Source organism: Loxodonta africana, chromosome 18 (assembly GCF_030014295.1).
Source record: "Loxodonta africana isolate mLoxAfr1 chromosome 18, mLoxAfr1.hap2, whole genome shotgun sequence".
Classification (NCBI taxonomy): Eukaryota; Metazoa; Chordata; class Mammalia; order Proboscidea; family Elephantidae; genus Loxodonta; species Loxodonta africana.
The window spans coordinates 66,976,289-66,990,810 of record NC_087359.1 but is presented as its reverse complement, the minus strand read 5'-3'; the positions used below and the strand labels follow the sequence as shown (position 1 = coordinate 66,990,810).

General features: G+C 52.5%; 1 protein-coding gene across 3 annotated transcripts in view; it reads right to left on the bottom strand.

Annotated features, from left to right (window-relative positions):
- Positions 1–12,696, bottom strand: part of SLC13A5 (solute carrier family 13 member 5) — a 30,963-nt gene extending 18,267 nt beyond the window's left edge. For 2 of the 3 annotated variants that reach the window (XM_003416854.4, XM_003416855.4), the window contains exons 1-5: positions 12,595–12,696; positions 5,631–5,759; positions 5,246–5,382; positions 1,993–2,165; positions 715–883 (exon numbers count right to left, since the gene is read on the bottom strand). In XM_003416854.4, coding sequence (XP_003416902.1) covers positions 715–883; positions 1,993–2,165; positions 5,246–5,382; positions 5,631–5,759; positions 12,595–12,696 — 710 coding nt within the window. The remainder of the gene's footprint in view (positions 1–714; positions 884–1,992; positions 2,166–5,245; positions 5,383–5,630; positions 5,760–12,594) is intronic. The other variant, XM_010596521.3, reaches the window with a different exon arrangement.
- Between the last annotated feature and the right edge of the window lie 1,826 nt (positions 12,697–14,522).

Here is a 14,522-nt window from a genome sequence, read left to right as displayed (position 1 = left end):
TGTGACGCTGGAAGCTATGCCACTGGTATTTCAAATACCAGCAGGGTCACCCATGGTGGACAGGTTTCAAAGGAGCTTGCAGATTAAGACAGACTAGGAGGAAAGGTCTGAGGATCTACTTCTGAAAATTAGCCGATGTGAACCTTACAGATCACAACAGAATATTGTCCGAGAGAGTGCTAGATGAGCCCCCTAGGTTGGAAGGCACTAAATAGCCACAGCAATGGACTCAAACATGCCGATGATTATGGAGCTGGTACAGGACTGGGCAACATTTCATATTCTGTTATACATAAAGTCACCATGAATTGGAGTTGACTCAGCAGCAACTAACAGTTTCTGCCAAGTTTGAACCAAGGACCCGTCGTCTGAGAATATGTCGTCGTCTCCATGACTTCAGCTCAGAAATCAATACATAGTCCCTCTCAGATTGAGCATCCTGAGTCCAGGGAAGAAAGACAGGACTCAGCCAGGGCAGAAAGCAAGCTTGGCCTTTATTTAACCTACCCACTAGGTCTGTGGACGGTCATCAGCCCTTACCCTCTCTGAGGACTTCTGAGTGGCTGCAGGGGTCCCGGGGCTGGAGGCTGGAGGGGGACACACCTTCCCACCCCTGCCGGGCTCCCCAGGGCCCAGCTGTGGGGAGGGAGAGGAGGATTGGTCCTCCACCCCAGAGCCCACTTTAGAAGGTGTGGCCGGTGACCGGTGACTCACTCATGCATCTGGCCCTGGAGCACCACGTTGGGTCCTGTCCCAGTCAGGGTGGCAGTGCCGCCGATACTGGCCGCATAACACACGCATAGTGTCATGGCCTTGCACATGCTCTTCCTGTCCTTGTCCTCCTGCTGCTGCATGGCTGGCCCTTCGAAAATCACTTGGTTCCCTGCGGTGGGCACATGGGCTGTTAGATGAGGCATGCAGGCCTGAGCCAGTCCTGGGAGCTGCCCACTCACCTCAAGTCCCAACTCTGCTGCTAACCTGCAGTTTGGGGTACCCCACCCATCCCGTCTAGATCCTTTCACTTGCTTTCCTCATCCTCCAGCCCAAACTTGAGTCTGGACCCACCTGTCTTCCCAAAGTCACTCCACATGACTTCCCAAACAATCCTCGATACTCCATCCAAGTTCAGCTCGTCAAGACCCATGCCCTTTCTTTCCCAGCTCCTCTCTCTTGCTCAAGCTGCTTCTCCATCTAGGAGCTCCTGCCCATCACCACCACCTGTCTTGGGGCAACCAAGTCCACCTTAAGTGTTCTCTCATATTAGAAAGATCTGGCTCTTTTCAGGGCCCCCCAATGTCTTGCTTCTGCATTCACGTGGTTCCCCCCAAATCAGGAGGAGGGGTGAGTGTCCTGTTTACCCTGGCCCTCTGGGGCTCCACAGGAGTCTGCACCCTAGTGTGCCTCACCCAGGCTCTGGCAATCAGGCCCAACCCTGGGCCGTAATTTCCCCTGTGTCAATCAGGGTGGTGGTCCCTTGGGGGGTGGGGTGGAAACAAGGTAGAGGACAAGGCAGACCCTCTCCTTGCCTTCCCAGAGCTTAGTGCCTAACAAGGAAGCAAACACTGGACAACCAGCCCCAATAACTGTGGGAGCAGAGAGGGGAGGGAGTTGACCTGTTCAAGGTCAGAGAGAGCCTCCGTGAGGATTATTAGAAGTAGCAGGAGGTGAAAGGCCCCAAGAGGGACTCAGAGATGTTCGACGATAAATGAATAACTGGGGGGGGGGGGGGGTGCTGACTTGTTGATGCCAGTCGCTGAGGATAGGACCTTGTTACAAGCTCCACTAAAGGAAATATAACTAGAATCTAAACTTTCGTGCAATAATCACATTCCTAAAACTTAGGAAAATATTATTTTCTCAATATTTTCATACATGACTATTGAAAAGAGGGCTCTGGGAAGCTGAGGCAGGGTGGTAGGAGGTGGCCAAAGCCTTTGGCAACATGGGGTAGGCTGCCATTGTGGACCCCACAGCTCCTGGCCAAGGGCTCACCTGGCAACTCACCGGCCTTGCCCTTGTCCACCAACTCCAGCTCAGCGACTCTCCTTGTGGCCTCCATCTCCTGAAGCACGGCCTCCACGATGGGCAACATCATGGCTGTGGTGGCTGTGTTACTGATCCACATGGACAGGAAGGCTGTGACGCCCATGAAACCCAGCATCAGCCTGCAGAGGAGGGGCAGGGAGGAAAGCCTGAGAGTCTCCCCCCACCACCGCCACCCGTACCCCCAAGGAGCAACTGGGGCCAGGTCTACCCTGCAGGGATGCGAGGGGCCAGTGCAGAAGAAGGTCCCGGTACAGACAAAGGTGCTAGGGCCACTTCCACTCAATGATGGATGTTCTAATAGGTGATTACAATTTTCGTGTCTCCTCTCCCTTCCTCCCTCCTCTCCTTCTTTCCTTTCTGTCTCCCTCCTCTCTTCCACAAACATTTCTGAGGTCTACTCTGCTGGTTGCTGGGGTCACTAACAGGCCCCAGACCCAGCAGTAGTTTTAAGAAGCACCCCATCTAAGAGGGGAAGCACAGGCATCCAGATGGTGCAACCCAGTGTAAAGAGTTTGCCCTGGTACAGCCAGAAATTGGGGGAGCACAGAGAAGGGGTGTGGTCAAGCAGCCCTGCATGCAGGTAGCCCTGGCTCCCCACCTCTATCTGGGAGCTCCCCACCCATTGCAGACCCTGATTCTCCTCTCATAAGTTGAGAAGGGCTACGTGAGTCAGCCTTTAGGGGTAGGGTGAGCCGGGGAGGGAGCTTGGGGAAGTGTGACCTCCCTCCTGGCTGCTCCCACCACCTCCACTTCTCTCCGCACACACACTTCACCCCCTTCTACTCTGCAATGGACCACATCAAATTGGCAGTATTCAGAAAATAGGCTCCCGCATCTGCCTGGAAAAGTACTCGTGGTTCTTTAAAACCTGTTCAGATTAGGTCTTTCTCTGTGTCCTCCCTCCGAGTGCATGCCAGGTGGGGCTGACCACACCCTTCTCCATCCTGCATCCTACCCTCATCACTGTGTTGGATTCTGAACAACTGTTTCCACATCTGTACTCTCCTTAGATTGAGAGCTCCTCAAGTGCAGGGGCAGGGTCTGATTCTCCTCCATGGCACCCCAACAGCCTGGCACAAGGCCAGGAACTGAAGGAGCTTGGGGAAGGTTGGCTGAATAGAATTCAACCGCTCTCTGGCTCCATGCCTGTCTGCTGTCAGGCTCCTCCCAAAGGCCACTCATTTGCCTGAGTGTAAGAGCCTGAAGAAGGGATTTGGGACTGCACTGCCCAGCTGTCCACACAGGCTGGCTTCATTGACCCGTAAGAGCAGAGGCTGGGACTCAGGCAAGAAGGAGGGTGAGTGAGAGAGGGTGAGGGTTTGCGTGAATAATTGTTGTCATAGAAGGCCCACGGTTTGTACATGATGCTTCAAGGTACCAAGGGGACCTCAACATACAGGTCATCCCCAGGACAGGCAGTATAGTAAGAGGTCTAACTCAGAGGAAGAGCCAAGAGGCAGGCAGGAACAGAGAAGCCTGTGAGAAGTTCTTGGGTTTGGAAGTGAGAGCTGTCCAGCACACTCTAGAATGAAGCCCACCGTAGAGGCCCCCCACCCACTGGTGGAGGAAATCAGGCCACTCAAAAGGGTCTTGAGAGCAGAGGACCCTGAGGGCTGACATTTCTAGAAAATGCAACAGCATTTGATTTGCTCATGGAAACCAATCACTAGAGGAGATCAGTGCTTCTCTGAGCTGCCTAAATCTGGGAGTGACCAGATAAGTCCCTCTGTGGGTTCTCCCTGGCATGGAGGGAGACCAGAGAGCCACAAGCCCTGTTCTCAGGGAAGTCTGAGGCACCAAGGGAGCCCTGGGCATCAGTCAACTTAAAGGGCAGGCCCTGGGTCTGTGTCTATTCAGGGCCTGTACAGTCCCTGACATGAGGATATCTCAGAGGTTTGTTGTTGGTGTTAGGAGCCATCAAGTTAGTTCCAACTCATGGTGACCCCATGTGACAGAGTAGAACTGCCTCATAGGGTTTTCTTGGCTGTAATCCTTATGGAAGCAGATCACTATGACTTTCTCAGAGGCATCTACTGTGAACTAACCAGTAGCTAAATGGTAGTGGTTGTTCAGTGGTAGAGTTTTCCTTTCCAGTGGGAGACCTGGGTTCAATTCCTGGCCAATGCACCTTATACGTAGCCTTTGTCAGCTAACAAGCCAACAGCTGCTTACAGAGGGCTGGCCTGGGGACGCACCATCATTTAGGAGGTACATTGCTTCAAAAGAAAGATTCATCCTCAGTTCCCAATTAGAGGGGGCAGATCTGGGGGCACGTGCCCTTCAGACAGACTGGGTCTCATCCTCACGTGACTGTAAGTAAATCATTTAATCTCTCTGTGCTTCAAATTCCTTGTCTATAAAATTTGTGTGGTGGTGTTGGGAATAATATTCAACCTCAGAATTGTGCTGAGAATTCAATGAGGCAATAAAGCTCCCAGGATCATGCCTGGAGCATGGCAGACACTCAATATTTTTTTTTTTTTTTTTAGTGGCACAGTGGTTAAGAGCTCCGCTGCTATCCAAAAGACCAGCAACTTGAATCCACCAGCTGCTCCTTGGAAACCCTATGGGGCAGTTCTACTCTGTCCCACAGGGTTGCTATGAGTCAGAATTAACTCGATGGCAATGAGTAATTATAATTATATTGACTCCATTGGTTAGTTGGAAATGACCCATGTACTGATTGGTAGGGGAAGGAAGTGGATAAAAAGCTATGAGTGATGAGGGGGAAGATGAAGTAAGAAGATTCTTTTCAGGGGAAATGGATGTCTCAGCTTTGGAAGGTTACCTTTCTGCTTCCCCTTGAGCTGGGGAGACGAGCCACCTCTGGCCTGCCTTCTCCACAGTTCCCCTATCAGGCATTGCTTGATCCAGCCCCCAAGCCCCTCTCCATCGCCCACCTTGTTCCCCATGGAACCTTGTAGCCACCTCCCCAGGAAACATTCCTAACATGAGGGACCCTCACTGGCCTGCCCCCTTACCCACTGCTGTTCACCACGTGCCAGCTACCACTGCCCATACATCAGGTCTTCTCCCACTAAGACTGCCACGTGCCCCACCCAGGAGCCAGTCTGCCAAGACCAGGTAAGCCCTTGGCCAGCTCTTGCCTGTGGGTGGCTGTCTGTGACACACACCCCACCCCCCCCCCAGCCCTGGGGCCCACGCAGAGCCACGTGGAGAGAGAGAGAAGGGTAATTACCGTGCGGGCTTGGCCCCCACCCAGAGGAGTGTGCGCAGTGCAATCCTCTTGTGTAGGTTCCAGCGCTCCACAGCCACTGCCACGATAAGGCCACCCAGGAACAGCATGTTGGTGTCCTTCATGTACTGGACACACACCTAGAGAGACACACACTGCTTGGGCCCAGGGCCACTCAAGTCCCCAGAGACAGGCAAGCAGGCCAGATGCTGTCTTCAAGGAGAGCTCAGAGTGGGGCTGGAGGCTCAGGTGGCATGGCTCCATGTAGGGAGAGCCCACAGAGGGGGCTAGTCTGGCCATACCCCAGCCCAGGTGGTAGGGAGAAAGGGCTCCTGGAGAAAGCCAGTGGGAGAACCAGGAAGCTGCCAGGACTCCCAGGTCTGCTCACCTCCTTGGAGTCCAGAATCTTGAAGAGTGGGAAAAGCAAGGCGGGCATGAGGGCAGTGACGGCTGGAGGGATGACTTCTGTGCACCAGTAAATGGCCATGAGGATGATGACGTATGCACACCTGACAAACTGAAGAGACAGCCCTGAGGCCTCAGCACACTGCTGCCCCACTTCCCCGGCAGCAGCACACCACGCGGGGCGGCAATTAGCATGGCTGGTCAGAACGGTGTGGGGCCTCAGAGGGAACCCCTCAGGGCCACCTGCTTTCCACCCCTTGTCAGCACAGCTTTCCAGGTTTGGGACAGTGGGGAGGGCACAGGATCTATTGTCTAAAACTCCTGTCCCCACTTCCTAGCCAGGTGATCCTGGACAAGTCCTTTCATCTTTTCAAGCCTTGGGTTCCTCAGCTACAAAAATGAAATAATAATAACAGGAGAAGAAGGAGGAAGAAGTGGAGAAGAAGGAGGAAGAAGTGGAGAAGGAGGAGGAAGAGGAAAGGAGGAAAAAGAAGAATTAAAAGCGTTTGGAAAGTAAGTGCAATTCTTCTCTACTTTGCAAATTAAGTGCCATTTTCTCCATGTTCTTTCAATCCTACTTCCTTTCCTTAACTTTCTCTCGCACTGTGTAGGGGGGCAGCGAAAGTGTCCAAGAAGGAATGCTGAACTGAAAAATGAGAACTCATTCCAGGCAAGGGAGCGGTCTGTGTGAGAGAAGGAGGGTGTGAGAGGGAGAGCATCGTGCCTCAATTACTGCAGTGCTTTGGGGTAGCTGGACCCTGAGGTGCCAGTGGGAAAGGAGATGGGTCTGGAGGAGGCTGTAGGGCCTGATGTGACACTGGGGGGCGTGTAAGTCATGCCAAAGCACCAGGGTTTTAATTCCTGAAGGCAACGAGAGGCTTTTAAGCCAGAGGGTTATCATTTTTAAAGCTGCAAATATTCCGTAACGTTGACCAGTTTTCTCCTTTGTCCTCCTGCAGTTGAGTAAACATTGTTCTTTCTTTTCTGCCATGAAAATGATCTGTGATCACCCTACCAATTCAGCTCATGTATTTTAAAATCAGCCCTTAGCAGACTCCCAGAAGTAGATCCCTGAACTCCTGATAAAACCCATTGCCATTGAGTTGAATTCCGACTCATAGTGACCCTATAGGGCAGGGTAGAACTGCCCCATAGGGTTTCCAAGGCTGTAAGTCTTTACAGCAGCAGACTGCCACATCTTTCTCCTGCAGAATGGCTGGTGGGTTTTGAACCACTGACGTCTCGGTTAGCAGCCAAGTGCTTACCCGCTGGGCCACCAGGGCTCCTGAACTCCAGATACCTATTCCAAGTTGCTTTCTCGAAGGACCACTTCAACTTTCCCTGCTCTCAGAAATTTACAAGTCAACCAGTTCATCCAGGACTTGCCAGCATTAAATGTTCTCATTAAGTTTGTTTTTTATCATTACAATTTAGAAGATGATGCTTGGTGTTTTCATTACCGTCTCTCTAATTACACGGGTCTCAAGCTTTACTATTGGCATTTAATTTTGTGTAAACTCTCTATATAACATCTGTTAGCCACTTAGCTTGGGTCTTGGTGGAAAGAATGAGAAGAAAGAATTGGGAGACAGAGCTGGGTCCAGGTGCAAGCATTCGCTGCTCTGACCCCACCTCACTGTGGGGCTTCGGGTGAGAAATGTCACCTCTTGGGGCCTCAGGCTTGTCACCTATTAAAATGTGGATAATGATACCTACTTCTCTAGGCTGTTTTATGTTTTATCAATATTTTTATAGTTATTAATAACCCAGACTTTGCCCTCTTACTGGCTATAGCCCTCTCTAATTAAATCAGTCACCAAAACCTATAGATTCTACCCTCCTTAAATCTCTGGCCTCCCCTCCCCTTCATCCTCGTGGCTACTGCCTTAGTTCAGGCCCCGTAATCTCCCACCTGGATCCCTGCAGCTGTCTCCTCATTCGATCTCCTTATTGCCATCAATCCACAAATCTGATCGCATCACCCTCTGGCTTAAAAGCCTCTCATTGCCTTCAGGATAAAACCCAGGTGTTTTGGCATGACTTACACGCCCCCCAGTGTCACATCAGGCCCTACAGCCTCCTCCAGCCCCACCTCGCTCCCCACTGGCACCTCAGGGTCCAGCTACCCCAAAGCACTGCAGTAACTGAGGCACGATGCTCTCCCTCTCACACCCTCCTTCTCTCACACAGACCGCTCCCTTGCCTGGAATGAGTTCTCATCGTTCAGCTCAGCATTCCTTCTTGGAACACTTTCCCTGACAACCCACACAGTGTGGGTTTGTGCCCTTCTTCTGAGTATCCCCCCAGGACTTAGCACACTATATTGTAATAGTTTGTTTCCCTAACTATCTCCCCCACCAAACAGTGAGCAACTCGAGAGCAAAAACAGTGTTTGTAGATTCACTCTGTCCTCAGCACCCAGCGTAGCCGTAGCACTTGGGAGATGCTCAGCAAATGCTTACTAAAAGAATGGGTGGATTGACTAGCCTTTACCTGAGCAGACCTGTGACCCCGCTGCTGAAAATAGCGTACTGTACACTATCTCTGTTTAGCATCACCTCAGAGAACGTGTATTGTATGCATAAAACATTGCAGGAAGATTAGAAAGTCTTTGTCGGTTGTGTTAACATTGTCGCTGTTTGTCGTCACCCAAAAGAGCACTGTTATATGTGTAAAACATTGCAGGAAGATTAGGAAGTCTTTGTGGATTATGTTATGGGTCCTAAAAATTACATCTTTCCTTGGCATCCCATGAATGCCCTAGGGCACCTCCCTACTGTCTAAAGCAGGTTTCTCAACCTCGGCACTATTGACACGTTGCGCCAGATGGTTCTTTCTTGTGGGGGCTGTCCTGTGCATTGTGGGATGTTTAGTAACATCCTGACCTCTACCCCCTAGACGCTAGTAGCACTCCCTTGAGTTATGATAATAAAAAACGTCTCCAGACTTTGCCAAATGATCCTTGGAGACGAAAACTGCCCCTGATGGAGAACCAGAACAGCAGTGCGGTCAGAAGCCCAGGCTGACACCCGACAGACTGATTTATGCTCGCTGTCTGCCGTGGTCTGCTCTCTCTCCAGAAGCCACTGACTTCTCTGGGCCTTGGTGTCAGTTGTGTATCAAGGCAGGCAGGAGATGGGAGTGATCCCCTCCAGTGACTCGCGCTAAGGGATACGCTGTTTTGTTGTTGTTAGGTGCCCTTGAGTTGGTTCCGACTCATAGCGACCCTGTGTATGACAGCAAGACACTGGCCCATCCTGCGCCACCCTCACAGTCGTTGCTATGTTTGAGCCCATTGTTGCAGCCACTGTGTCAGTCCATCTCGTTGAGGGTCTTTCTCTTTCTCGCCGACTCTCTACTTTACCAAGGGAATATATTGTAGACTATTTAAAAACAATAAGAAAATTGTCTGAAAACCTTTCTGCTTCTTTTTACCATCTGGGCTGGCAGTTCTAAACAATGTCACCGATTAGAAAACTTCTCCCACTTGTGACATACCTTTCCCAACCCTGACCCCTCCTGCTTGTTCCACGTTCTCATCTGTAAATTGAGGATTTAAGGGCACCCACCACCTGTCTGTCAGTTTGTCGTACTGTAGTGGCTTGCTCGTTGCTATTTTGCTGGAAGCTCTGCCGCCAGTATTTCAAATACTAGCAGTGTCACCCATGATGGACAGGTTTCAGTGGAGCTTCCAGAGTAAGACAGACTAGGAAGAAAGGCCTGGTGATCCACTTTTGAAAATTAGCTAATGAAGACCCTATGAATCAGAACAGAATATTGCCCGGTTACCAACGACTACGAAGACGGTACAGGACTGTACAGGACCAGCCAGTGTTTCATTCTGTTGTACATACGGTCGCCACGAGTCACAGCCCACCTGAGAGCAACTAACAACAACTCTTAATTTATGGCACACAGAAAGTACTCAGTAATTTTTTTGTCATCGAAGCTTAGAAACAGTAAAGAGGGCTACTTTAAAGGTGGCAGGTGTCATCCCTTTTCGCTGCACAGTGTCTGGAGTTGCAACACATGACCATTAGAAAACACAATGAGACACATGCTAACTCTGCCCTCTTACCTCCATACCACTATTAAGCCCAGGAGGCGACCAGCCCCTGGTATAACACCGGTCAGTAAACTTGACCTTCCCTAGTCTAGAATGTTCCCCCAATGTCAGCGGAGAGAGCAGAATGGGAAGGGGGAAGTTAGGAAAGTCTGGGCGGGGGGCGGGGGGGTGATGAGAATCACGGAGAATGTGGGGGACCCTACCTGAGAGACAGCCTAGTTCCTTGTGGCTCAGTTCAGAGTACTTCCCTGCAGCAGAGAATGTGATGAGATTGAAAAAAAAAAAAAAGCTGCGTTAAAAGCAGACGATGGGATTTAGTTCGGCACCCAGCACAGTGCCTAGCACATAACTAGTTGCCATAGAATATTCTGACTCAAGGCAAAGGCATGTGTCTCAAAATCCATCAGGTTTTCAACGGCCATTTTTCAGAAGTAAATCCCCAGGCCTTTCTTCTGAGGCACCTCTGTGTGGACTTGAACCTCCAACCTGTCAGTGAGCAGCTGCCTAGCACATAGTGGGGCTCGATAAATACATACTAAGTGCATTCAGGAATAAAGCTACAGTTCATTATTTATGTATTTAGTAATGCATAAGGGCGTCTATGACATATTGCTTAGTGAATAATGCAGGTAAGAGAATGTGTTGTGTGTATTTGTGTATATGTAGCAAGAGAGGAGAGAAAAGAATAATTAATTGATTTCTGGAAAGATGTTCATCAAAATGTTAATAAATCATGGGATTTGAGGGCATATTCTTTTTTCCTTTGTACAGAATTGTTAGGACTTTTTTTTTTACGATTTTAATAAAATAAGTGATACAATGGATATATCATTTATTTTCTTAAAAAGCTAATTAAAGAGAGAGAGAGGCCCAGAGAAAGGACAGAAAATGTGGAGCAGAGATGAGGCCAGGAGGGAAGCAAGGTGCAGGAGAAGAACTAGAGAAGTTGGCTGGAGGGGAAGGGCTGGGGTTGGGACAGGACAGCCTGCCCCACGAGTTGCCCCCCCAACCTGATGATGCTGCCCAGGGGGCCAAGGTCCCTCTGGCTTCCCAGCTGCTCTGCCCCCTTGCCACGTGCATCTGGGCTTCCTTGCACAATGGTCTGGCCATGGAGGGCAGGGGGCAGGGCGCTCTTCAGTGGTGACCAAAACAGAGGCACAAAGGGAGAAAACAAGAAGGCAGAAGTCCGAGTTCCCGAAGGGCAAGCGTGTCCAGGCAGCTTTAGAACGGCTTTCACCGGTGTCACCTCTTCCCTCTCCTGACCTTTGCTCCCGAGGCAGGTTAATCACACACACACAGAGACACAGATTGGAGTCCCAGCTCAGGGCCCACCTGTGTGCGTGGCAAGGTGGGAATAAAGCCTCAGCCACACTCTCCTGGGGCAGGAAGGTCAACCAAGCTACTATAATTATTCCAGGAACAACACTCCCCACTCCCCCACTAAAAAAAAAAAAAAAAAGCAGAGTGAAAATCACAGCTCTCCTGCTTGGCTCCCTCCCACTGACAATAACAGCCCAGAATCTCTTTCTAAAGGGAAAGTATGGCAGCTCACAGTTGGTGTGGCCAGTGAAGGGCCACCATAACGGGATCTGCTGTCCTTGGCCCATCCAGGGTCTGTGCTCAGCCGAGGGTTCCTCCCTGCCCCCCCCAACCCCCACTCTGGGAACCAGCATAACCCCTTTTGACAGCCCAAGCCTTAAAGTGTAAGGACCTACCTACCCTGCCCCATTATACAGATGAGAACGCCAAGGCCAGAGAGCACAGGAGATTGACTAAAGTCACAAGCATGAGTGAATGGTGGAAGTCCAGTTCTTTTGCAGGTTGGCTTACCGGTGTGCCCCCCGCCCCCGCCCCAGGACTGCCCCCAGCATCCCCTGAAGAGCTCCTCTGTTTCCCAAACCTGCCTGGGACAGGGGAGGGGGTCGGAGCCGGAGGTTTCCTGTCTGGGCTGAGAGTGAAAGGGCTGAAAGAGGGAATGAGGAGGAAGGAGCAACCATCGAACCACAAAAGGCTTCAAAGGGCTCGGGCTTCTGCCAAACAGGCTGCACACAGCCCAGCAGAGCCCGGGCCAGGGCGCCGGCCCCGCCCCCATCCTGCGGCCATTCATTCTCTCCCTCCCTCCCAGGAGCACTAGGAGGCCAGGGCAGAGACGCGACTTCCTTGCAACTCTGGGTCCTGCCACCCAAGGCGTGAGTTCTGGGAACGTCTCCCGCCTCCTGCCGCAGCCACAGCGGGCAGCGAGCAAAAGCAGGCCAACCCGACCTGCTCTTCAGCTGGGAGCAGAAATTTTGACTCAGCTTTGGCTTCCTGGATTTCAGACCTGGAAATAAACTGGGCTCATGGATGGGGAAAATGGAACCCGAAGAAGAGCCAGAGTGTCAAAGATAGCCCTCAGGATCCACTTAGGTGAGGGTCTTTTCGCCTAAGTCCCTGACCTCGGAAGCCACCTTGAATGGTAAGTCCTCACTCGCTAAGGGAAGAGAGAGACAGAGGAGAGAAGGACAAGCGCTCAGGCTCCCTGTCGACGCGGAGGGCATTTACTTGGGGGAAACGCCGTTATGCACTCTAAGGCGATTCTATGCTGGAGGGCTGTGTGCCCAAGATCTGTGCGCACTTCGAGGTTTCTGTGCTTGCCAGGACGGTTCCTGCGCCCTGGGATCAGTGAGCCCCAAGGTTGGTGTTTCCCGGGGTCTCCGTGCCCCTCAGGTTTCTTTGCGGGGCGCCTCCCATCCAGCATCTCGAGCTCGCGAGTACGCGCGCTCCAGGAGAGCTGTGCCCTCCCGAGAATCCGTGCGCGCCAGCTCAGTATTCCCACGTTCGGTGCCCGCTGCTGGGCACCGGGCACCCGGGATCCGCCGGGCAGCCCAGAGACTCAACTGACCTTGGCGGGCATCAGAATGATGAGTGGCAGCAGCAGTATCGGGGTGATGAACAATATCACGAAGGACTTGAACTTGGAGACATAGCTCAGCGCGGAGGCCATTGCGCGGGAGCGAGACTGACGGGAGACGCGAGTGAGGGGCGTCTGGAAGCCCGGCTGGCTTAAGAAGGGGCCAGCAGTCCCCGGGGATGGGGGGCGGCGACAACTCCGCCCCCCACCGCGGGGCCTCCCCGCGGCCCGGGGGCGGGGCCACCACGCGGGGTCGGTGGGGAGAGCCTACCCCCGATTCTGCCCCCCGGCGGCGGCCGGAGGCGCCTGCGGACTCCAAGGCTTCCGACGGCCCTGCAGAGACGACCTGGGCCCGGGTACCTCACGACCCTTCAAGCCCTCTCAGCTGTGCCCTGGGCAGCGGCGAGTCCTGGGGCTGCTAGGAGGAGCGTGATCGGTTATTCATTCCGAGTGTTTTGGCACGCGCCGTTCTTACCGCACCCGCACCTGCTCTTTTCTGGAGGCTCTGAATGAGTCCCTCCCTGGGTGGCGCAAACGGTTAAGCGTTGTGACTACTGAACAAAAGTTGGCAACTGGCACCCATTCAGAGGCGCCTGAGAAGAAAGACCTAGCGATTTGCCTTGGAGAGGTCACGCCATGAAAACCCAATGGAACTCAGTTCCACTTTGCAACAGACGGGCCACCGCGAGTCGGAATGGACTAGATAGCATCAGCTTGATTTGTTTGTTTTTGTTTTGGAGGGTCCCAGATAAGTCTCCACCGGCCTCTGGGTCTCTCGGATGACTCTCCCCGATCTCTCCCTCCTTTTCTCCTTCCTTCCGCCCCTACCACCCGCCTCCCCCGAGAGGTCTCTCCCAGATGCGGTGACCGCGCCCGGCGCCCTCCTCACGACGGCCTCCCCTTCCCCCTGTCTCTCTGGCTTCTCCTCCGCGTCCGCCCTGCTCAGGGCACAGGACCCTCGTCCCGGTGCCCTTCTCACCTAGCGCACTCGGGGGCGCTTTCCGGCAATCGCCGAGGGAGGCGAGGCCACTGTCCTTTGCAGCCTGGGCGGCTTTCGCCCTTCAGCGAACACTCCGCAGATGCTCAGCCTGGCAGTGCTTGCGCCGCTCGGAGGGGCGCGCCTGAGTCCCAGCCGTTGCCGCCCACCTAACCCAGGCCAGTATTGCCGTTTTGTAGAGGAAAAGGAGGTCTAGAGAGGAAGGGACTAAACCAAGTCTATCCTGAATCATTCATTCAGCACGCCAGGCGGCAGAAGTGTTCTGACACCTATTCTGTGCCAAGCCCTGTTTAGAGCGCTGGACACCCCAGGATGCAAAAAAAAAAAAAAAAAAGACTCAGCTACTTTCTTCTTTTCTCCCTTCTCCTCCTTGGCCTGACTGCCTTCTCATCCTGCAGCTTTCTTTTAGGGAGTTTTAGTCATGCTTGTGGAGTGCCTGGGTGATGCAAACTTGTTCACATGCTTGGCTGCTAAGCCAAAGGTGGGAGGTTGAAGTCCAACCCAGAGTTGACGTGGCAGAAAGGCCTGGCGATCTACCTTGAAAAATCAGCCACTGAAAACCCTGGGGAGCACAGTTCTACTTCGACACATACGGGGTCGCGGTAAGTCCGAGCTGGCTCCGTGGAAAACGGTTTTTATCCAGGCTTGCTTGTGGTTTAACCCCAGCCTACGCAAATTTTCTCTGGGGTGTATGAATGAGCAAACCATAGCGATACAATATTACAACTGCTTAAAGGGGATATAACATAGCAGTTAGAGCGTGGGCTCTGGAGTCAGGATACCCGGATTCATATCCTAGCTCCGCTTCCTCCTGGCTGATGTCTTAGACTAGTTACCCTCTCTGAGCTTATTTATTCGTAAACCAAACCCATTGCCATGGAGTCGAATTCCAATTCCCAGCACCACCTAGGACACAGTAGAA